This window comes from Oncorhynchus clarkii, chromosome 18 (genome assembly GCF_045791955.1).
Source record: "Oncorhynchus clarkii lewisi isolate Uvic-CL-2024 chromosome 18, UVic_Ocla_1.0, whole genome shotgun sequence".
Taxonomy (NCBI): domain Eukaryota; kingdom Metazoa; phylum Chordata; class Actinopteri; order Salmoniformes; family Salmonidae; genus Oncorhynchus; species Oncorhynchus clarkii.
The window spans coordinates 32,405,123-32,429,632 of record NC_092164.1 but is presented as its reverse complement, the minus strand read 5'-3'; the positions used below and the strand labels follow the sequence as shown (position 1 = coordinate 32,429,632).

At 41.8% G+C, this 24,510-nt stretch overlaps 2 protein-coding genes across 2 annotated transcripts; both read left to right on the top strand.

The window, feature by feature from the left end:
• Window positions 1-7,888: 7,888 nt before the first annotated feature.
• LOC139372574 (ly-6/neurotoxin-like protein 1) lies at window positions 7,889-9,726 on the top strand. Its single transcript, XM_071112318.1, has 3 exons — window positions 7,889-8,050; window positions 8,762-8,872; window positions 9,457-9,726. Exons 1-3 carry the CDS (start codon window positions 7,996-7,998, stop codon window positions 9,663-9,665), a joined length of 375 nt encoding a protein of 124 aa, XP_070968419.1. The 5' UTR covers window positions 7,889-7,995; the 3' UTR covers window positions 9,666-9,726.
• Window positions 9,727-21,842: 12,116 nt separating this feature from the next.
• On the top strand, window positions 21,843-23,908 carry LOC139372573 (ly-6/neurotoxin-like protein 1). The gene is made up of 3 exons (XM_071112317.1): window positions 21,843-21,950; window positions 22,674-22,784; window positions 23,369-23,908. The coding sequence occupies exons 1-3, from the start codon at window positions 21,896-21,898 to the stop codon at window positions 23,575-23,577; spliced, it is 375 nt and encodes a 124-aa protein (XP_070968418.1). The 5' UTR covers window positions 21,843-21,895; the 3' UTR covers window positions 23,578-23,908.
• The last annotated feature ends 602 nt before the right edge of the window (window positions 23,909-24,510 follow it).

Here is a 24,510-nt window from a genome sequence, read left to right as displayed (position 1 = left end):
CACTACTTACCTAATTTAGCACCACCTGGTGCCCTAACCAAAATACAGGGGGTGGTCCGCCCAGGTCTTACCTAGTGTGCCTAGACAGTGAATATACTACGGGTATATGTATGCCCGCGGGCCTCTTGCCTAAACACTCCCAAGGTGCCTTCCCCTTCCCCCCTGGGAACAAATGAAACAGGATATTAAACAATTACAAACTAACAAAGGACATCAAATAAGCTCTACCTGGGCAACAAACTCACAAAACATACCAACAACGAACTCCCAGCAAAAATCTCTCAGCAATCCCTACCTCCAAATCTCTCTATCACAATCAATCGCTCTGCAATGACCTCCCAGCAAATCTCCAGCAAATCTCCAGCAAATCCCCTATGCAATGACCTCCCAGCAAATCTCTCTCTGCTGAACAGAACACTGGCTTTTATATAGCTTTAGATTGAATGGGTAATTGGAGACAGCTGCGTCTTGACGAGGGGGCGGGGTCAGCTCTCCAATTAGATCTTGAGTCGACCAATCAGCTGCTTGAGGGATTTCAGGAAGCCATTTCCTGAAATAAACACATGCACAAACACAAACTACAACACATAAACTGGGGAACGTAACATTGTTAACAAGAAATTTGTGGAGTGGTTGAAAAACGAGTTTTAATGACTCCAACCTAAGTGCATGTAAACTTCTGACTTTAACTGTACATATCTCCCTACCTTGTAAGCTTACCCAGTATTGAAGGTTTGGTTTGACAATCTCCGAATGTCATTCAACTTTTTGGTGTTTTGTAACAGATGACTCTTTCCATTCATCAATTGGCCGCTGCACAGTTTGGATTGATTGATTGATTTTATTTGTCAGTTAAACAAAATACATATATACACCAAAGAAAAGTGAGCGAAATTGCACAATAAAGTCGGGGACTTACTTCCATCCTATTTTTACGTAAATACATACAGTATACAATTACATAGATACAGACACATTACAGAGTTGAGTATGAGGGGGCAGTTAAAGTACAATTCTTACAATCTTGTTTGGCTGGTAGCTTATTCTTTAGATGTTTGGAGCTGCTGGTGAACTATGATGTGCAGGCATAATCACAGTGACACTGGACTCGTGCACTAGTTAGGTTTCCATCCAATTGGTGACAGATTTTCATGCAAATATTCTAGTATCTTCATAATCTTCATATGAATCTTCATTAGCATTCAGATCCGACCTGGCGCAGTCAGCACCATCAATAAACGAGGGATATTGGCCAAATGAGCCACATTTACCTTAAAAACAGACTATAACAAATTACAAGAACACTATTCCTTGTGTAGCCAAACTTTATAGCCTATTTTTTCTGTTGGTTTTTAGGCTACTTTCCTAAAACAATAATTGTCCAACTCATGGTTCAGCTGTTAGAGATTTGAGCACTAAATGTATGAGGGCATTGCACGCACAGATAGGCCTATTAGGCGAAGGTGTCCACTATATGATATTAACATTTTAATAAATATATATATAGTGTCACGATTGTTGTACGAAACGGACCAAGGTGTGTGTTTAGTTTAGTTTATTTCGTTTATTTTTACAGGGACAGTGCACATTAATCAACGTTTCAGTAAAAGTGCCGGTTTTAGCCAGCCGGCTAATTTTCAACAGCAGTCCCTGGGCAGGTTATTAAAAACAATTACAGTATAGACAATCATTGAGCAGTGAGCACACACAGAGCAACATAGAACAAGCAAGACATAGCATACAGATAGAGCAACATAGGACAAGCAAGACGTAGCATACAGACAGAGCAACATATAACAAAAAGCAGCAAGACAAAATTCATAAAAGCAACAAAGTGTTTCCACACCTCACAAGCTACAGACAACAGACAACATGGAAAGCGGCAATACACAGCTAGGGATTATGTTCACAAATCTGATTGACCTTTAGCCATGTCTTCAATGAAAGTGTGATATGTGGTGCAGTTATGTGTGTCTGATGGCAGTGTATTTCAGACATGGGAAGCTCTCACAGAGAAAGCGTATTTACTAAAGTTGCTTTTCCTTATACAGTCACCTCTCTTGGTAGACCTTGTGGATCTGCTGCCATATGTTTGGGTTTTCTGTTTAACAAAAATACTCAGTGGAGGGGGAGCGAGGCCATTTAGGATCTTGAATACAAGACATGCGTTGGTGTATTGCACAAGATTTTCCCAACTCAGGAGCTCATGCTTTCTGAGGATGTAACAGTGATGATGGCTATTGGGCTTCCCATCAAGCACTTTGCGAGCCTGTTTGTAGACAGACTGAATAGGTTTTAATGTTGTACAGCAAGCTTGGGCCCAACTAGTCAAGCAGTATGTTAAGTGGGGAAGTATCATAGATTTGAAGTACAGTTATGCTACCTCTGTAGTCAAACAATTTCGTATAAATCGGAAATTAGCTAGGTTGAATTTGATTATCTGAATTACATTTTTCACATGCTTTTTAAAAGAGAGGTTGGAATCAAGTATGATGCCAAGGTACTTAAAATCAGACACCACCTGGAGCTTCTCCCCTGACACATAGACATCTGGCTCAGTAGCATCTGTTGCCCTCTTTGTGAAGAACATGCAAACAGTTTTTTTCACATTGAGATGCCCAGTCCAGGCACGGCGTCCAACCCAGCTCTATGGCGGGAGCCCTCCTCTGCGCCGATGCCCAGTCCAGTTCAGCCCAGTGCCATGGCCGGATCCGGGGTCTGGGCAGGGAGTTCCACATATTTAATTACAGTGAAACTTCTTCAACAAAACAATAAACCAGCAACAAAACGTGACTCTGTGGTGCAACAAGCACAAAACCAAACAATATCCCACAAACACAAGTGGGAGAAATGGCTACCTAAATCTGAGCCCCAATTAGAGGCAACGATTACCAGCTGCCTCTAATTGGGAACCATACAAAACACCAACATAGAAATATTGAACTAGAACACCCCCTAGTCACGCCCTGACCTACTACACCATAGAGAACCAAGGGCTCTCTATGGTCAGGGCGTGACATATGGCCAATATAAAGGAAGAGAAGCTTAGGCCTAACCCCAGCGAGATAGAGATATAGAGATAGAGATATGCCGGTGGCATGTTACGACACCGAAATGCATTTCTTTATGTTAGATGGCTACTGCAGCTACTGGCTTCTGCAGCATACTGTAGACGTACAGAAGGAGGGTACTTTGTTAATTTTCAATCCAAATTTGCTTAAAGATAAGCATTATATTGTTAGATTATAGGAGTAACTCTGATAGGCCTGAAACAGTTTTCCCCGCCTCAAGTCAGTTGGAGCGCCTGGGCGCACTGCCTTTATATCATAGACCTGCAGTAGCTAAAGATTAATAATAGCAACACCATACTAAACCTTCACAAACGTTTCTAAACTGTTTTAGGATAATATCAAAAGTAAGTCAAGCCATTGTTTATAGGGAAATACAAGCAGAAAAGCAAATGTAAACCAGAGAAAAAACACACTACCCTCCCCTGTGCCCCTCTCCAAAAACAACAAAACCTCCCCAGAGCAAAAAAAAACCCTCCTCTTTTTGGACCACCCTTCCCCCCAGTAAATTTCTCTCTTGAAGGAGAGATATTCAACTCCTTCCAGCGGCTCAAAAGGTTGCTGATAATTCACCTCAAGCACAATAGACATGTCCCAGATCGGAGCTAGAGTCATGGAGACTGGGTGTAAAGCAAAGCTCTCCCTTCATGAAACGACATAACAGAGGATGTTTCGCTACTGTGTTATTGTCGAAGATTACCTATATGACAGGCAGAGATAGCAGCTGAAAAGACCTTAACAGTGAACGGTTTCTGGTCACACCACTTCTCACAAACGTGCATTCAGATTTATCAACTCTCAGGCCAAGCCCAGGGGGCCATGGATCCTGTGTTAAGGTGGGAAATCTCCCCGTTCGCCTGGGTCAAAAGATCCCTGCATAACGGTGGTTGAATCATTGTTTATTAACAGCAAGCTGGAGAGGTCACAGTCAAACTTAGATGCATAAAGTACCAGTCTGAAGTGAGCTCCACTGGGGCAGTCCCGTTAGTTCTCTTATATACTGATTACAAGACAAGTTATGAGGTCTAGTTTCCCTTACAATAAAACGCAGGTCAAATTTGCAGTTTCATGTGAAAAATCACATTTTCACATGTGAATTAGCTGTTTTCACATGTTGAACTTAAATTTGACATGTAAAACCATATTTTCACATGTATTACATGTAGAGTTCACATGTTAACACCACCTTTAATACCACCTTTAACATGTTTTCACCTCACATGTAAACTGCAATGTGCGGCTCCACATGTTAAAAACATTTGCCCCAGTCTGAGGACCTGAGCGCTCTGGAGTAGGTTTTCATCAAGGATCTCTCTGTAATTTGCTCCGTTCATCTTTCCCTGTATTTCAGATAGGCCTACATTTTTATAAATGCTGTATGTTGGACCAGTATCGTACTGTGTGTAGCCTACTTATAGAAGAAGGCAAATTTTCACTCAGTTATCATTCATTTACATTACACAATGTGTGATAGGGTACTGTTAAAATGATGACAATACTATCAAAACGACACAGCCTACTTTTTCGCCCCCTCCCTGCTCTCTTGCTATAGTGTGTGTGTTGCTCTCAGAATGGTCCTTTACTCTTATTCGCGGCAGATTCAAATGAGCTAAAGCCTTGTAAAATAAAAAAAATAAAAAATCAGCTATGACTATGCACTTAGTTGGATTTAGTTTGCTTTTCTGAAACTGTCCCACCCAGAAAATATTGTGCACCTGTAAAAGTGGCGGCTTGGTTACGCTCATTGCGTAGTGTCACAAAATCAACAGAAATGTAGCCTATAGTCCTAATTATTGAGGTTTAAGCTATGAAACCAATAAGAATCTTTGATAAGCAAGTGGTGCTGATCCTGTACACTTGATCTGTGCGTGTTGGTAGGCACACTTTGTGCAGGCTATGATCACTCGGCTACACAGCTGATGCCCCCTGGACTGTTTCAATAACACAGTACCTCATTTTGTTTACTTGTCGGCCCCAGCCTCGACCTCAGGTCCTGTATGTACCTAACTGACCCTCTCTGCCCATTCATCGCCATTTACCCGTTGTTGTCTTAGCTCTCCTGATCAACACCCGTGATTGCTTTATGCCTCTCTCTAATGTCAACATGCCTTATCTCCTGCTGTCTTGGCTAGTTGTTATTGTTTTATTTCACTGTAGAGACCTCAGTCCCGCTCAAAATGCATTAGATAGCTCTTTCGTCCCAACCTACACACATGTGGAGACCTCGACTAGGTTAACTGATGCCTCCAGAGATGGAACCACTCTCATCGTCACCCAACGCATAGATTTACCTCCAATGTACTCACATTCGAACATACCCTCTACCATACCCTCTACGATAATCGAGAATTTCAATAAGCATCTTTCCATGGCTGGCCATGCTTTCAACCTGGCTACCCCTACCCCGGTCAACAGCTCTGTACCCCCCGACAGCAACTTGCCCAAGCCTCCTCCTGAGCTCAATTTAGAGTCTCATAGCAAAGGGTCTGAATACTTATGTCAATAAGGTATTTCTGTTTTTATTTTTTACTAAATATGCAACAATTTCTAAAAACCTGTTTTCGCTTTGTCATTATGGGGAATTGTGTATAGATTGCTGATTTAAAAAAATATTTAATCCATTTTATAAAAAGGCTGTAATGTAACAAACTGTGGAAAGGGTAAAGGGGTCTGAATACTTTCCGAAGGCACTGTACGTCACAAGAAAGAGAAGAAAGACATCATTTTGATGGGTGTGCATTTTTTGTAGAATTGAAAAAAAGTAATAATTGAATGCAGTTGAAATGTTTACAAATTATGCTCTGAAATGAAAGCAACTTCCGAAATTGAACATTCGGATTATAGTCATACTATGTCTGATCTTGCAAACAATGTAAAGTATGTATAGATAGGTGTTATTTAGAGCCAAGTCTATTGATTTTTAATCTGAAACTATCCTGCTATTGACACACCTGTTGAATTATGCGACAGAACGTGACAACAACAGTAATTAATGAGGCAGACTAGACAGCGCTGGTGACTGACTGCAGGTAGGCATAGATTAGTGGAGATGGTGGGAGGAGCTATAGGAGGACGGGCTCATTGTAATGGCTGGAATGGAATTATTGGAACGGTGTCAAACATGGTTTCCTTATTTGTTTGATAGCGTTCCATTTATTGCATTCCAGCCATTACAATGAACAAGTTTTTGGTGGTTGTAGCCCTGTTCCACCCCTTTATGTATTCATATGTATTAATATATGCAAAATAACCCAGTGTATTTATGCAAATGAGGCACATCTAACTTTATTTTAACACAAAATAAAATACATGATACCGTTAGAAAATGTATGTATGAGTGCATTCTAAGAAATAAAAAAGTTCAATTTGACAATAAACCCAAGTCCCTGAACTCCATTATTTTGTCTGTGCCAGTTAAATGTTTTATGTGCTATAATTCAGTCAATATCTGATTTAAAAATATATATATACAGTTTGGAGTATCTTCATCCATTGTCCAGCTGTTGGATTCATTAGAATTGTTTTTAAAACCTTTTAGCAATTTTTGATTACCGTTACTAGTGATTGTACATAATAGTGTCATGATGACAGCAATCTTATTTGTTTCTCTCCTTTTGTTCTCCTTCTCACCATCTTTCTCTCCTTCCCATCTCACAGCAGAGTCTCTGCATCGTAACACATGTTCTGTGGGGATCACCAGTCTTTGTCTGTTTGGTACAAACACAACATGTAGCACCTCAGAGCCCAACTGCTAGAGCGGACAAGCAGGTACTGACCCTGTGGTTTCATCCGAGTAGAAAGCTACAATAAAAATAAGAAAAGTAATTCTTAGCTTATTTAAGTGTCATTTTTTGATAATTACTGTGTCATTTCTCAGTTAACCTAGCAATTTGTGTACTGTTAAATAAAGTGCTAGCCAAACAAAAAATACCTGTATTTACAATTGCTCCTGCTTTATTCCTTCTTCATTTATTGTTCAACATCAGTAGCAATCTGAACATCACGTGCAAGGGCTGCATGGCCACAGCTTCCTGTAACACCACATTCACTGCTAGCATCTAGGAGCCGGCTACACCATCTCACAAACCTGCTGCAGCACCAACCCGAGCAAAGTGGCAGGCTGCCGGAGCCATCCAACTAACTCACCGTGGCCCCTGGTGCCACCCTGGTGGCCATCTGGCCTTCGTCTCGACAAACTATTCACAATAAGGACACCTCCTCCATCTGGAAAAGACTACAATGTTTATTCAGGCTAGTTTCGCTCTAAGCTTTAGTTCCAAGTACCAATTCAAACTGGTTTAACTTCTAGGGCCTAGAATACTCAACATCCTACTACAGCATCGGAATGAACAGCTAATCAATGTATGTACTTTACTGCATTCACATTTGCAACACGTCAGAGTCACTATTCACTTTTTAATGGAATAACTTCTCAACCATGTCACTATTAATTACCATTATCATACGTAGTGAGTTTCCCCATTGAGCATGTTGCTCTTTTATAGAGATAACCTTTCTATGTATTCTATGTGCAATAAATAATCATACCGAATACACTTTCGAAAATATTTGCTACTACGAGACACTACATGGTGTATTTTGGTGTGTGTGAAAGGCTGGAACAAATAATAAAATCAAGACGTCAACTTAACTTTTTGACTGAGCATTTCAATGTGATGTAAATGATAAGATACTGTCTGTCTGCATTCCAGACTTCTTTTCAGACAAATGTCCTCTCAGCACCCTCATGGAAGACAATAAAACCTGCTATACTTCATTCTAGTCTCCATCTGCATCACACCTTTAGCAGGAAACTGGATGTTTCCCCATTCATTTGATTAGTGTTCTTTCCCGTCTCTGTAAAGTGAATAGATTCTGCGAATAGCCCTCCTATTGAGAACAACAAACACTAGCCTCCTACAAGAAGATGAAGAGTAAAATTTTGATTGTGCTGACTGTCCTGGTGGTCTTCATAGCAGTGGGTAAGTCATATCAGCTTCTTCTGTTCCTATGGCAATATTCAAAGACAGATACAGTAATAGGTTGTGATTTGATTAGTTCAGGTTTTTCGCAAATTCTGTACTAGGTGCTTTTATTTTCTAAGGCTATAAAATTGTAATATGATATAATGGTAGACATCCAATGGATGCATGTCACATATTCTGTACACAACAAAGGAGTTTGAAGAACCTGAGAGTGCTTTCTATTGTTTTAGTCTGATTACCAGTAATAATGATGCGTATTTTCCATGGGTACCGAGGCCATTCTTATACTGTATGACAAGTTTAGTCTCCTGTGGTAGCAGTACCTTCACTAATAAGAGGATATTGACTCTATTGTAATGACTGAACCACATTTAACTGGCAAACTTGTAGATAAGAGAAGCCACTAAACACACTTCTAGTTTCAGGGCTGCACTGTGTACAACATCAATTTACACAGTATACAATCAACCATTCATTTTCATATATATATATACCTGATACAAATACATACTGTGAATGTCTAAACATGTACGTTTCAGCTTTTTATTGTGAATTGCTGGGTGAGTTATAGGTATGACGTCAATCTGTCTTCTTTCATTCTTCCACCTGATGCCACTCATGACGTTCATCATTGTTTGTGTCGTATTGTATTGTGTTGAACTGCACATGATTCATCCACTTCTCTTGCCTCTCCTCCATGTTCCACAGCCCAGTCCTTGACCTGTAAGCAGTGCAGTGTGGGGATCTTTGGGACATGTATCTTTCCCAAAAACATGGTGTGTGACAACTCCACTCTCAACTGCTTCACCGGAGAATCAAGTAATGAAACCTGTACACAAAGACTTGTGAATATGCAATGAATTAGCAATCACTGAGTGTACAAAACATTAGGGACACCTTCATAATATTGAGTTGCACCCACTTTTGCCCTCAGGACAGCCTCAATTCTTCCGGTTATGGACTCTATAAGGTGTCGAAAGCTTTCCAAAGGGATGCTGGCCCATGTTGACTCTAATGCTTTCCACAATTGTGTCAAGTTGGCTGGATGTCCTTTGGGTGGTAGATCATTCTTGATACACACAGGAAACTGTTGAGCATGAAAAATCCAGCAGCGTTGCATTTCTTGACACACTCAAACTAGCATGCCTGGCACCTACTATCATACCCTGTTAAAAGGCAGTTAAATCTTTTGTCTTGCCCTCTATAAATGGCACACATACGCAATCCATGTCTCAATTGTATCAGTGCAATTGATTCCTCCTCTTCATCTATACGGATTGAAGTGGACTTAACAAGTGACCTGAATAAGGGATCATAGCCTTCACCTGGATTCACCAGGTCAGTCTGTGTCATGGAAAGAGCATGTTTTCCTAATGTTTTGTTCTAAATCTCATTCCATCTAGAATTCAATTCCACTGAGTTTCTGACACTCCACACCCGTGGTTGTCTGGACTCAGACCTGTGTGGCAAGACCATCACTGCAACCATCTTTAGTGCTGGTGTCACGAGCAGCTCCTCATGCTGCCAGACAGACCTGTGTAACGGGGCCAGCTCCGTCCAGGTCTCTGTGACTGTGGCACTCAGCGCCGCCCTGATGGCCTGGGGTGTTTAGACTGGACAAACAATGACTTCTGTTCACAGTATTGTTTAAACCTGTTACACTTCTGTTCACACTGTTTAAACAGGTTTCAGACTACTTTGTCTCCATCCTCTATTAACTAGATTTGGCACAGTGAGCTCAGAATTTGTCTTAAACTCCTCATCTACTTTAATAACATTTATCAACTGAATAATACTTGCAACTATGATACGCAACAACTTAAAGTGCCTTTACACTACTCTACTGAACACACATACAAATGCTGTAATATTATTCTGAATAATAAAGGAATTAAGTTGTCACAAAATGGGGAAAAAAGGTGCTGTTTTTCATTGTTGACACAATAATGTCCTCTACACTTTTATATTCAGACATTTTAATTGAGAATGTACTGTTTGGACAAAATTCTGAAACAATAATGGATGTTTGCATGATAATAAGTTGAACAAATACTGCTTTAGTTAGGAGGCTGCCAATCTGTCAAACATAAGAAACTGTAACTGAGTAAATGGTCAAATAAATTCAAGACAAACTTATACATCTAGGGTTAGGGTTAGGCTATGGCTCAGGTAAGGGTTGAGCCAGTGTGTGGACATCAAGCTAGTGTCAGTGTGCATCATTTGGGTGTCTATTCACATTAGCCTGCGTTAATGTGTCTTCTACAGTAGGAGATTCCACCCTGACACCATAAGCAGCCGAACACAGCTGGCAGACAGGCTGATGGAATCGTTCTCCACCCTGTTTCCCTGCAACTCACTTTCAAACCAATAGCGCCATCAAGTGTGTTACGCACACCTCTGTGAAGAGGGAACGCAACACCCTGCCACAACTAAACTCTCCGTGAAGTGAAAAAGGTATGGACTGTAGGTGCGAGTAAGGATGACAACCGGCAGAATGTGGTACCGTTTTACAAGGACTTTATTCCTGTACACGGTAATATGGGGAAAAGGGGCTGGACGGATCCAAAGCAAAGAAAGTACATCTCAAAGCCCCCCCCCCTCTCCTATCTTACCTGCCTACCCACTACTTACCTAATTTAGCACCACCTGGTGCCCTAACCAAAATACAGGGAGTGGTCCGCCCAGGTCTTACCTAGTGTGCCTAGACAATGAATAAATTACGGGTATATGTATGCCCGCGGGCCTCTTGCCTAAGCACTCCCAAGGTGCCTTCCCCTTCTCCCTTGGGAACAAATTAAACAGAATATTAAACAATTTCACAAAAACTAAGAAACAAAGTACATCAAATAAGCTCTATCTGAGCAACAAACTCACAAAACATACCAACTTCCCAGCAATGAACTCCCATCAAAATCAACCTCTAGCAAAATGTCTCTGCAATGTCCTCCAAGCAAATCTCTCTCAGCAATCCCTACCTCCAAAATCTCTCAGCAATCCCTACCTCCAAAATCTCTCTCAGCAATCCCTACCTCCAAAATCTCTCTCAGCAATCCCTACCTCCAAAATCTCTCTCTCCTGAACAGAACACTGGCTTTTATATAGCTTCAGAAGGAATGGGTAATTGGAGACAGCTGTGTCTTGACGAGGGGGCGGGGTCAGCTTTCCAATTAGCCCTGGAGTCGACCAATCAGCTGCTTGAGGGATTTCAGGAAGCCATTTCCTGAAATAAAACACATGCAAATACACAAACTACAACACAAACTGGGGAACGTAACACGCCCACCACAAAAATTGCAAACCTAGTTTTGCAATAACAAAAGCCATCGCTTCCCCAGTTAGTAAACCCGTGATAGAGCGTCAGCAACCACATTCGCCGAGCCCTTCACATAAGCTATCTGTACATTATATCCTTGTACAATCAGAGCCCACCGCATAAGGCGGCGGTTCTGGTTGTACATTTGCTTCAAGAACACCAATGGATTATGGTCCGTGAAGATCATAACAGGCAAGGCACTGGAGCCCACATATACCTCAAAGAACTGTAAGGCAAGCAATAAAGCCAGTGTCTCTTGTTCAATTGTAGAGTATCTTGACTGACACGAGTTGAACTTACGGGAGAAGAAACTGACGGGCCGATCCACTCCGTCTTCATCTTCCTGTAAGAGAACCGCACCCAACCCCACTATACTAGCATCTACCTCCAACTTAAAAGGTTTGTCAAAGTTGGGGGCGGCAAGCACTGGGGCACTACAAAGTAGCGCTTTAGCGGACTCAAAAGCGTAGTTACAGTCCTTGGACCACTTGAATGGTACCTTGGGACTAAGCAGAGATGAAAGGGGAGCTACTAACTTCGAGAAATTCTTACAGAAGGTACGATAGTACCCTACCATCCCCAGGAATCTACGCAACTGGCGGCGAGTAGTGGGAGCAGGAAAAGCAACAATTGCTTCCACTTTGCCAGTTACTGGGCGCACTTGACCTCGTCCCACTTGTTTACCTAAGTCACTGTAGCCTTCCCAAACTCACACTTGGCCAAATTGAGGGTTAAAGAAGCATTCTCCAACCGCTGAAACACACTTTTCAAAGTGGAGAGATGATCAGACCAGGTAGACGAATGAATCACCACATCATCAAGGTAAGCAGTGCAATTTGGCAGATCTGCAAACACAATGTGTTATTTCAGAGGGCTTTGTTGGAGATCCTCCAGGATAAGGAAGGAGCATGATTGGATGTTTAGCTTGTTTACAGTGGAAATCAGATAAGTCTGTTCTGCTACTAGCCGCTGAAAAGTAGCAGGTGCATTACACATGCCAAAGGGCATCACAGTGTATTGTACGAAGTTATCTGGCGTAACAAAAGCCGATATGTCAGAAGCTCAAGAGGTCAGAGGCACCTGCCAATAACCTTTTAGCAAATCTAACTTACAAGCAGCAGCAGAGCCAATTCTATCAATACAGTCATCTAAGCGAGGTAGAGGAAAATAATCAGACTTTGTAACTGCATTTACGCGACGATAGTCTGTACATAAGCGGGATGTACCGTCAGGCTTAGGAACAAGAATACATGGTGAACTCCAGGAGCTGTTACTGGGTTTTGCCATGTCATTCTGTAATAAATAAGCTACCTCACTTTTCATTACCTCCCTTTTCTTAGCATTAACCCGGTATGGATGCTGACGTATAGGAACAGCGTTCCCCACATCCACGTCATGTTCCAAGATGGATGTGCGACTTGGAATGTCCTGAAACACACTGAGAAAACTGTTTATCAATAGGATAAGATCCTTAGTTTGATCATTATCCAAATGTTCCATTTGAGAGGGTAACTTCTTCAGCATCTCTGAATTACATAAGCGTTCACCTTGCTGTAACGTATGGCGTAACTCCAACCCGTCCTCCTTATCCTCATCTAGGTCCCAGCCAGGCTTCAGCACCACCGCAGCCACACTGGAGACGGCGGGCTGGACCGGCTTACTTGAGGAGCTGTCTGGAGAATCACGCACATATGTTTTCAGCACGTTAACATGACACACACGGGAAGATCGCCTTCGATCTGGTGTCTTTATCACATAATTGGTGTCATTGAGTTTCTTTTCCACCAGATATGGTCCAGAAAAACGTGCTGACAGAGATGAGCCAGGGATTGGCAACAAAACTAAAACTTGATCCCCTGGTGCAAATGAACGGCCAACAGCCTTTTTGTCATAATGCAACTTCATGCGTTTTTGAGACGAGGAGAGAGACTTTTGGGCTAACGCACATGCGGCGTGCAGTCTCTCCCTCATCTTACTGACATATTCCAACACATTTTTAGGGGCGCTACTGGGTGTAGGAGATAAGATATGCTCCTTCAAAACTTTAAGCGGACCCCGTGGGGTGTGTCCAAACACAAGGTCAGCAGGGCTGAACCCTAAGGACTCTTGTATCGTTTCCCTTATAGCAAATAGGACAAAGGGTACCCCTCATCCCAATCAGTACTGGTATCCATACAATACTTGCGTAGCATTGCCTTCAGCGTCTGATGCCAGCGTTCTAGAGCCCCTTGACTCTCTGGATGATACGGACTAGAGACCGATGGGAAATACAATGTCTTTAACACATTTGAAAACAGTTTAGACATGAAGTTGGATCCCTGATCAGTTTGGATTACTTTAGGGACTCCAAACGTAGAGAAGAACTTCACTAGTGCCTTCACCACAGTCTTAGCCGTTATAGTACGGAGAGGAATAGCCTCTGGGTATCGAGTAGCACTGCACATTATTGTTAGTAGGAACTGGTTACCTGACCTGGTTTTCGTCAATGGACCTACACAATCAATTATCACTCTTTCAAACGGTTCCCCCACCACAGGAATCGGGCAGAGTGGCGCTCGTGGAACTGTTTGATTCACTTTCCCAGTGAGTTGACATGTGACATGTTTTACAAAATTGGACCACGTCAGACTTCAAACCTGGCCAGAAGAAATGACGAAGGACCCGGTTATAAGTCTTTGTGATCCCCAAGTGTCCAGACCACGCCTGGTCATGGGCGAGTGACAGCACCTGCTGTCGGAACGGTGTAGGAACAACCACTTGACACACTTCACTCCAGTCATTAATGGTGTCATGAGATGCCCATTTACGCATCAAAACTCCTGCTTCCATAAAGTAGGCGGTCTCTCTAGTTTTAGCTTCCTCAATGGAAATTACCAAAGCAAAACACTTGCGAAGACTGGTGTCTTCTTTTTGACATTCAATCACCTTCTCAGGGGTGACAGACAAAAGAATGTCATGTAATTGGGGCACAATTTCGTTTTCCCCTGCCTTAGTTTTTACGGGGGTAAAAACTGTCAGCATTGCAGAAGGCATACTCGGTGCATGGTCTTCTACCTCAACATTCTCAAAAATAGAACTAGCCAAATCCACCACATCTCCTAGCCTGCGAGATTGTGCCCTCGTTAACACACAAGCAGGAAAAACATGTGGAAATGCTTGAACCAATTTCTCATCTGTAGTTCTGATTTCTGGATTGTCTACTACCTCTAACACAGGAATGACATTACCACCAGCAATATCATTCCCTAGTAGCAATGTGACTCCTTTTACTGGCAGTGTAGATACTACACCAACACGAAAACGTCCTGATACCAAGTCTGACACTAAGTGGACCCAGTGTAATGGTACAGGTACGGTTTTTGTCTCTATCCCCTGTAATATGACATGTGAGCCACAATACGTTTCAGGAGACCAGGGTAAAGCATCAGTAATGATTACTGACTGCGCCGCCCCAGTGTCTCGTAGGATTTGGATAGGCTTTTGATCAGCTTGTTCTCCTGTTAAGGAAACATAACCGGCAGAGATAAACGGAGCATAGACAGGATCCAGTTTCTCAAATGCTGAATCAATAACTCGATCCAATGGACGAGCCAAAGACTTGACTAAACCCAAGCTTTTCATTTTTGGGGACGGTGACTGGGACTGTTTCGGTTTATTTTTCAAAACTGGGCAGTCCGCAATCACGTGACCCTTTTGGTGACAGTAAAAACATTCACGGATTTCATGAAAAGGCTTAGGGTTGTCAGAGGAAAAGCGACCTGAACGAGGAACTGATGACGTAATCGTCCGGCCTTCAAAACGTGGTGCACCTGGATGAGCCCCCATTATGTTACGCACGCCTCTGTGAAGAGGGAACGCAACACCCTGCTACAACTAAACTCTCCGTGAAGTGAAAAAGGTATGGACTGTAGGTGCGAGTAAGGATGACAACCGGCAGAATGTGGTACCGTTTTACAAGGACTTTATTCCTGCACACGGTAATATGGGGAAAAGGGGCTGGACGGAACCAAAGCAAAGAAAGCAAATCTCAAAGCCCCCCCCCCCCCCTCTCCTATCTTACCTGCCTACCCACTACTTACCTAATTTAGCACCACCTGGTGCCCTAACCAAAATACAGGGAGTGGTCCGCCCAGGTCTTACCTAGTGTGCCTAGACAATGAATATACTACGGGTATATGTATGCCCGCGGGCCTCTTGCCTAAGCAAGGGGAACAAATGAAACAGAATATTAAACAATTTCACAAACAAACTAAGAAACAAAGTACATCAAATAAGCTCTATCTGAGCAACAAACTCACAAAACATACCAACTTCCCAGCAATGAGCTCCCATCAAAATCAACCTCTAGCAAAATCTCTCTGCAATGACCTCCAAGCAAATCTCTCTCAGCAATCCCTACCTCCAAAATCTCTCTCAGCAATCCCTACCTCCAAAATCTCTCTCTCCTGAACAGAACACTGGCTTTTATATAGCTTCAGAAGGAATGGGTAATTGGAGACAGCTGTGTCTTGACGAGGGGGCGGGGTCAGCTTTCCAATTAGCCCTGGAGTCGACCAATCAGCTGCTTGAGGGATTTCAGGAAGCCATTTCCTGAAATAAAACACATGCAAATACACAAACTACAACACATAAACTGGGGAACGTAACAAAGTGCATGAGAGAGGCGACAGCACATTGGTGAATCGACGACTCGGCCCGATGCTGTCAAATGTTCAGAAAATAGTACTTAAATTAGATGACTGGTGGGTTTGATTTCAGATTCAGTGTGGTTCTACCACACCAAACACCTACATATGCATATTTCAATATAAACACATCAATATATATAAGCACCTCTCATTGATCTCAAAGGCAAGATTTCAACACAGCATCTGTTTCCCCTGATGAATGTAATTTTATGTACACATCATGTAATAACAATGGTATTATTTATAGTAGCTTGTGTTTTATACCCTTCTGGTGCAGAGCATATAAACATGAATAAACCCACCTAATTGTCATGATATCACAATTTTCCAGGAAGTGGAATTAGTCAAATATTAAAATATGTAGATAATTGTCTACCTACATAATGACACATATCAATAAAAGAATACACCAGAACACCTGATTAAGTGTCACACAACACCTTCAAAGGTCTGTTACATAAGCTTATCACTTCAACCGATCGCTGCCCGCAGCTGCCCGCCCATCTAGCATCACTACTCTGGACGGTTCTGACTTAGAATATGTGGACAATTACAAATACCTAGGTGTCTGGTTAGACTGTAAACTCTCCTTCCAGACTCACATTAAGCATCTTCAATCCTAAATTAAATCTAGAATGAGCTTCCTATTTCGCAACAAAGGCTCCTTCACTCTTGCAGCCAAACATACCCTCGTAAAACTGACTATCTTACCAATCCTTGACTTCGGCGGTGTCATTTACAAAATAGCCCCTGACACTCTACTCACAAAATTGGATGCAGTCTATCACAGTGCCATCCGTTTTGACACCAAAGCCCCATATACTTCCCGCCACTGCGACCTGTATGCTCTCATTGGCTGGCCCTCGCTACATATTTGTCGCCAAACCCACTGGCCCCAGGTCATCTATAAGTCTTTGCTAGGTAAAGCCCCGCCTTATCTCAGCTCACTGGTCACCATAGCAGCACCCACCCGTAGCACGCGCTCCAGCATGTATATTTCGCTGGTCACCCGCAAAGCCATCTCGTCCTTTGGCCTCCTTTCCTTCCAGTTCTCTGCTGCCAATGACTGGAGCAAATTGCAAAAATCACTGAAGCTGGAGACTCATATCTCCCTCACTAACTTTAAGCACCAGCTGTCAGAGCAGCTTACAGATCATTGCACCTGCACATAGCCCATCTGTAAATAGCCCACCCAACTACCTCATCCCCATATTGTTTTTTTTTTTTTTTTGCTCCTTTGCACCCCAGGATCTCTACTTGCACATTCATCTTCTGCACATCTACCACTCCAGTGTTTAATTGCAAAATTGTAATTATTTTGCCACTATGGCCTATTTATTGCCTTACCTCCCTAATCTTACTTCATTTGCACAAACGCTGTATATAGACTTTTCTATTGTGTTATTGACTGTACATTTGTTTATTCCATGTGTAACTCTGTGTTGGTTGTGTCGCACTGCTTAGCTTTATCACGTCACAGTTGTAAATGAGAACTTGTTCTCAACTGGTCAACCTGGTTAAGTATAGGTGAAATAAAAAAATTAGACCAATGGCAGCTATGGCTACAGGCTGCATTTTGGATACACATGTTGTAGTGGGGTGCATAGTTTTCTGTTATTATATAAAGCCATGGTTGTTGATGTGTACAGCTAAATTTCAGATATATTTTTGTAAAGTTTTGGAATGAATAGTGTGTGGAAATTTAGCAAATTGACACACAATAGTAGGACCAATCTACCTTACGTTATTAAAGCTTTAAAGCAAGACTAGTTGTGCCCCCCCCCATGGATTTGAAATGCCCCCTCACGCATGTCATCCTGGAGCCGGGTCTGTTGGGCCTGACGTTTTTTTCTTGTTAACGTTACGACTATGGAAATGCTTGTATCACACCCCGGATTAATGGCTGAAATGGGCTCAATTGAGTGCATTGTCTTTCCGTTGCATCTATAAGAATGCTAAAACTTTGTCTCGGAGTAAACGCATCGTCTTGACACTTACAGTGTCTTCGGAAAGTATTTAGACCCCTTGACCTTTTAGTTACGTTACAGACGCGTTACAGCCTTATTCTAAAATGGATTAAAATAGTGTTTTCCCCTCATCAATCTACACACAATAACCCATAATGACGAAGCAAAAACAGGTTCTTAGAAATGTTTGCTAATTTTTACAAATAAAAAACGTAAATATTGCATTTACATAAGTATTCAGACCCTTTGCTCAGTACCTATTTGAAGCACCTTTGGCAGCGATTACAGCATTGAGTCCTCTTGGGTATGATGCTAGAAGCTTGGCACACCTGCATTTGGGGAGTTTCTCCCATTCTTCTTTGCAGATCCTCTCAAGCTCTATCAGGTTGGACGGGGAATGTCGCCGCACAGCTATTTTCAGGTCTCTCCAGAGATGTTCGATCGGGTTCAAGTCCAGGCTCTGTCTGGGACACTCAAGGACATTCAGCGCATTGTCACGAAGCCAGGTGAACCTTCGCCCCAGTCTGAGGTCCTGAGCACTCTGGAGCAGGTTTTCTTCAAGGATCTCTCTGTACTTTGCTCCGTTCATATTTGCCTCTGTCCTGACTAGTCTCCCAGTCCCTGCCGCTGAAAAACATCCTCACAGCATGATGCTGCCACCACAATGCTTCACCATAGGGATGGTGCCAGGTTTCCTTCAGACGTGACGCTTGGAATTCAGGCCAAAAAGTTCAATCTTGGTCTCATCAGACCAGAGAATCTTGTTTCTGAGAGTCTTTAGGTGCCTTTTGGCATACTCCAAGCGGGCTGTCATGTGCCTTGTACTGAGGAGTGGCCACTCTACCGTCTGGCCACTCTACCATAAAGGCCTGATTGGTGGAGTGCTGCAGAGGTAGTTGTCCTGCTGGAAGGTTCTCCCATCTCCACAGAGGAACTCTAGAGCTCTGTCAGAGTGACCATCAGGATCACCTCCCTGACCAAGGCCCTTCTCCCCAGAATGGTCAGTTTGGCCAGTTCTAGGAAGAGTCTTGGTGCTTTAATTTAAGAATGATGGAGGCCACTGTGTTCTTGGGGACCTTCAATGCTGCCGATACGTTTTGGTAACCTTCCCCAGATATGTGCATCAACACAATCCTGTCTCAGAGCTCTGCGGACAATTCCTTTGACCTCATGGCTTGGTTTTTGCTCTGACATGCACAGTCAACTGTGGGACCTTATATAGACAGGTGTGTGCCTTTCCAAATCATGTCCAATCAATTGAATTTACCACAGGTGGACTCCAATCAAGTTGTAGAAATATCTCAATGATGATCAATGGAAACAGGATGCACCTGAGCTCAATTTAGAGTCTCATAGCAAAGGGTCTGAATACTTATGTAAATAAGGTATTTCTGTTTTTAATTTTTACTAAATATGCAACAATTTCTAAAAACCTGTTTTCGCTTTGTCATTATGGGGAATTGTGTATAGATTGCTGATTTAAAAAAATATTTAATCAATTTTAGAAAAAGGCTGTAATGTAACAAACTGTGGAAAGGGTAAAGGGGTCTGAATACTTTCCGAAGGCACTGTACGTCACAAGAAAGAGAAGAAAGACATCATTTTGATGGGTGTGCATTTTTTGTAGAATTGAAAAAAAGTAATAATTGAATGCAGTTGAAATGTTTACAAATTATGCTCTGAAATGAAAGCAACTTCCGAAATTGAACATTCGGATTATAGTCATACTATGTCTGATCTTGCAAACAACGTGAAGTATGTATAGATAGGTGTTATTTAGAGCCAAGTCTATTGATTTTTAATCTGAAACTATCCTGCTATTGACACACCTGTTGAATTATGCGACAGAACGTGACAACAACAGTAATTAATGAGGCAGACTAGACAGCGCTGGTGACTGACTGCAGGTAGGCATAGATTAGTGGAGATGGTGGGAGGAGCTATAGGAGGACGGGCTCATTGTAATGGCTGGAATGGAATTATTGGAACGGTGTCAAACATGGTTTCCTTATTTGTTTGATAGCGTTCCATTTATTGCATTCCAGCCATTACAATGAACAAGTTTTTGGTGGTTGCAGCCCTGTTCCACCCCTTTATGTATTCATATGTATTAATATATGCAAAATAACCCAGTGTATTTATGCAAATGAGGCACATCTAACTTTATTTTAACACAAAATAAAATACATGATACCGTTAGAAAATGTATGTATGAGTGCATTCTAAGAAATAAAAAAGTTCAATTTGACAATAAACCCAAGTCCCTGAACTCCATTATTTTGTCTGTGCCAGTTAAATGTTTTATGTGCTATAATTCAGTCAATATCTGATTTAAAAATATATATATACAGTTTGGAGTATCTTCATCCATTGTCCAGCTGTTGGATTCATTAGAATTGTTTTTAAAACCTTTTAGCAATTTTTGATTACCGTTACTAGTGATTGTACATAATAGTGTCATGATGACAGCAATCTTATTTGTTTCTCTCCTTTTGTTCTCCTTCTCACCATCTTTCTCTCCTTCCCATCTCACAGCAGAGTCTCTGCATCGTAGCACATGTTCTGTGGGGATCACCAGTCTTTGTCTGTTTGGTACAATACAACATGTAGCACCTCAGAGCCCAACTGCTAGAGCGGACAAGCAGGTACTGACCCTGTGGTTTCATCCGAGTAGAAAGCTACAATAAAAATAAGAAAAGTAATTCTTAGCTTATTTAAGTGTAATTTTTTGATAATTACTGTGTCATTTCTCAGTTAACCTAGCAATTTGTGTACTGTTAAATAAAGTGCTAGCCAAACAAAAAATACCTGTATTTACAATTGCTCCTGCTTTATTCCTTCTTCATTTATTGTTCAACATCAGTAGCAATCTGAACATCACGTGCAAGGGCTGCATGGCCACAGCTTCCTGTAACACCACATTCACTGCTAGCATCTAGGAGCCGGCTACACCATCTCACAAACCTGCTGCAGCACCAACCCGAGCAAAGTGGCAGGCTGCCGGAGCCATCCAACTAACTCACCGTGGCCCCTGGTGCCACCCTGGTGGCCATCTGGCCTTCGCCTCGACAAACTATTCACAATAAGGACACCTCCTCCATAGGTTTCCATTGAATGATGTTATTGTCGGTTGTAGTTCTTAGATACACAATGTATTGAAAATGGTTTATTCTGGAAAAGACTACAATGTTTATTCAGGCTAGTTTCGCTCTAAGCTTTAGTTCCAAGTACCAATTCAAACTGGTTTAACTTCTAGGGCCTAGAATACTCAACATCCTACTACAGCATCGGAATGAACAGCTAATCAATGTATGTACTTTACTGCATTCACATTTGCAACACGTCAGAGTCACTATTCACTTTTTAATGGAATAACTTCTCAACCATGTCACTATTAATTACCATTATCATACGTAGTGAGTTTCCCCATTGAGCATGTTGCTCTTTTATAGAGATAACCTTTCTATGTATTCTATGTGCAATAAATAATCATACCGAATACACTTTCAAAAATATTTGCTACTACGACACACTACATGGTGTATTTTGGTGTGTGTGAAAGGCTGGAACAAATAATAAAATCAAGACGTCAACTTAACTTTTTGACTGAGCATTTCAATGTGATGTAAATGATAAGATACTGTCTGTCTGCATTCCAGACTTCTTTTCAGACAAATGTCCTCTCAGCACCCTCATGGAAGACAATAAAACCTGCTATACTTCATTCTAGTCTCCATCTGCATCACACCTTTAGCAGGAAACTGGATGTTTCCCCATTCATTTGATTAGTGTTCTTTCCCGTCTCTGTAAAGTGAATAGATTCTGCGAATAGCCCTCCTATTGAGAACAACAAACACTAGCCTCCTACAAGAAGATGAAGAGTAAAATGTTGATTGTGCTGACTGTCCTGGTGGTCTTCATAGCAGTGGGTAAGTCATATCAGCTTCTTCTGTTCCTATGGCAATATTCAAAGACAGATACAGTAATAGGTTGTGATTTGATTAGTTCAGGTTTTTCGCAAATTCTGTACTAGGTGCTTTTATTTTCTAAGGCTATAAAATTGTAATATGATATAATGGTAGACATCCAATGGATGCATGTCACATATTCTGTACACAACAAAGGAGTTTGAAGAACCTGAGAGTGCTTTCTATTGTTTTAGTCTGACTACCAGTAATAATGATGCGTATTTTCCATGGGTACCGAGGCCATTCTTATACTGTATGACAAGTTTAGTCTCCTGTGGTAGCAGTACCTTCACTAATAAGAGGATATTGACTCTATTGTAATGACTGAACCACATTTAACTGGCAAACTTGTAGATAAGAGAAGCCACTAAACACACTTCTAGTTTCAGGGCTGCACTGTGTACAACATCAATTTACACAGTATACAATCAACCATTCATTTTCATATATATATATACCTGATACAAATACATACTGTGAATGTCTAAACATGTACGTTTCAGCTTTTTATTGTGAATTGCTGGGTGAGTTATAGGTATGACGTCAATCTGTCTTCTTTCATTCTTCCACCTGATGCCACTCATGCTCCTATCTACCTACTGTATCATTGTTTGTGTCGTATTGTATTGTGTTGAACTGCACATGATTCATCCACTTCTCTTGCCTCTCCTCCATGTTCCACAGCCCAGTCCTTGACCTGTAAGCAGTGCAGTGTGGGGATCTTTGGGACATGTATCTTTCCCAAAAACATGGTGTGTGACAACTCCACTCTCAACTGCTTCACCGGAGAATCAAGTAATGAAACCTGTACACAAAGACTTGTGAATATGCAATGAATTAGCAATCACTGAGTGTACAAAACATTAGGGACACCTTCATAATATTGAGTTGCACCCACTTTTGCCCTCAGGACAGCCTCAATTCTTCCGGTTATGGACTCTATAAGGTGTCGAAAGCGTTCCAAAGGGATGCTGGCCCATGTTGACTCTAATGCTTTCCACAATTGTGTCAAGTTGGCTGGATGTCCTTTGGGTGGTAGATCATTCTTGATACACACAGGAAACTGTTGAGCATGAAAAATCCAGCAGCGTTGCATTTCTTGACACACTCAAACTAGCATGCCTGGCACCTACTATCATACCCTGTTAAAAGGCAGTTAAATCTTTTGTCTTGCCCTCTATAAATGGCACACATACGCAATCCATGTCTCAATTGTATCAGTGCAATTGATTCCTCCTCTTCATCTATACGGATTGAAGTGGATTTAACAAGTGACCTGAATAAGGGATCATAGCCTTCACCTGGATTCACCAGGTCAGTCTGTGTCATGGAAAGAGCATGTTTTCCTAATGTTTTGTTCTAAATCTCATTCCATCTAGAATTCAATTCCACTGAGTTTCTGACACTCCACACCCGTGGTTGTCTGGACTCAGACCTGTGTGGCAAGACCATCACTGCAACCATCTTTAGTGCTGGTGTCACGAGCAGCTCCTCATGCTGCCAGACAGACCTGTGTAACGGGGCCAGCTCCGTCCAGGTCTCTGTGACTGTGGCACTCAGCGCCGCCCTGATGGCCTGGGGTGTTTAGACTGGACAAACAATGACTTCTGTTCACAGTATTGTTTAAACCTGTTACACTTCTGTTCACACTGTTTCACACTGTTTAAACAGGTTTCAGACTACTTTGTCTCCATCCTCTATTAACTAGATTTGGCACAGTGAGCTCAGAATTTGTCTTAAACTCCTCATCTACTTTAATAACATTTATCAACTGAATAATACTTGCAACTATGATACGCAACAACTTAAAGTGCCTTTACACTACTCTACTGAACACACATACAAATGCTGTAATATTATTCTGAATAATAAAGGAATTAAGTTGTCACAAAATGGGGAAAAAAGGTGCTGTTTTTCATTGTTGACACAATAATGTCCTCTACACTTTTATATTCAGACATTTTAATTGAGAATGTACTGTTTGGACAAAATTCTGAAACAATAATGGATGTTTGCATGATAATAAGTTGAACAAATACTGCTTTAGTTAGGAGGCTGCCAATCTGTCAAACATAAGAAACTGTAACTGAGTAAATGGTCAAATAAATTCAAGACAAACTTATACATCTAGGGTTAGGGTTAGGCTATGGCTCAGGTAAGGGTTGAGCCAGTGTGTGGACATCAAGCTAGTGTCAGTGTGCATCATTTGGGTGTCTATTCACATTAGCCTGCGTTAATGTGTCTTCTACAGTAGGAGATTCCACCCTGACACCATAAGCAGCCGAACTCAGCTGGCAGACAGGCTGATGGAATCGTTCTCCACCCTGTTTCCCTGCAACTCACTTTCAAACCAATAGCGCCATCAAGTGTGTTACGCACACCTCTGTGAAGAGGGAACGCAACACCCTGCTACAACTAAACTCTCCGTGAAGTGAAAAAGGTATGGACTGTAGGTGCGAGTAAGGATGACAACCGGCAGAATGTGGTACCGTTTTACAAGGACTTTATTCCTGTACACGGT

Bases quoted from the DNA above. Each gene is read 5' to 3' on its own strand.
- LOC139372574 (XM_071112318.1), top strand. From the start codon at position 7,996: ATGAAGAGTAAAATTTTGATTGTGCTGACTGTCCTGGTGGTCTTCATA. The intron at 8,051-8,761 runs GTAAGTCATATC...CATGTTCCACAG, and splicing joins GGTGGTCTTCATAGCAGTGG to CCCAGTCCTTGACCTGTAAG. The intron at 8,873-9,456 runs GTAATGAAACCT...CATTCCATCTAG, and splicing joins CTGCTTCACCGGAGAATCAA to AATTCAATTCCACTGAGTTT.
- LOC139372573 (XM_071112317.1), top strand. From the start codon at position 21,896: ATGAAGAGTAAAATGTTGATTGTGCTGACTGTCCTGGTGGTCTTCATA. The intron at 21,951-22,673 runs GTAAGTCATATC...CATGTTCCACAG, and splicing joins GGTGGTCTTCATAGCAGTGG to CCCAGTCCTTGACCTGTAAG. The intron at 22,785-23,368 runs GTAATGAAACCT...CATTCCATCTAG, and splicing joins CTGCTTCACCGGAGAATCAA to AATTCAATTCCACTGAGTTT.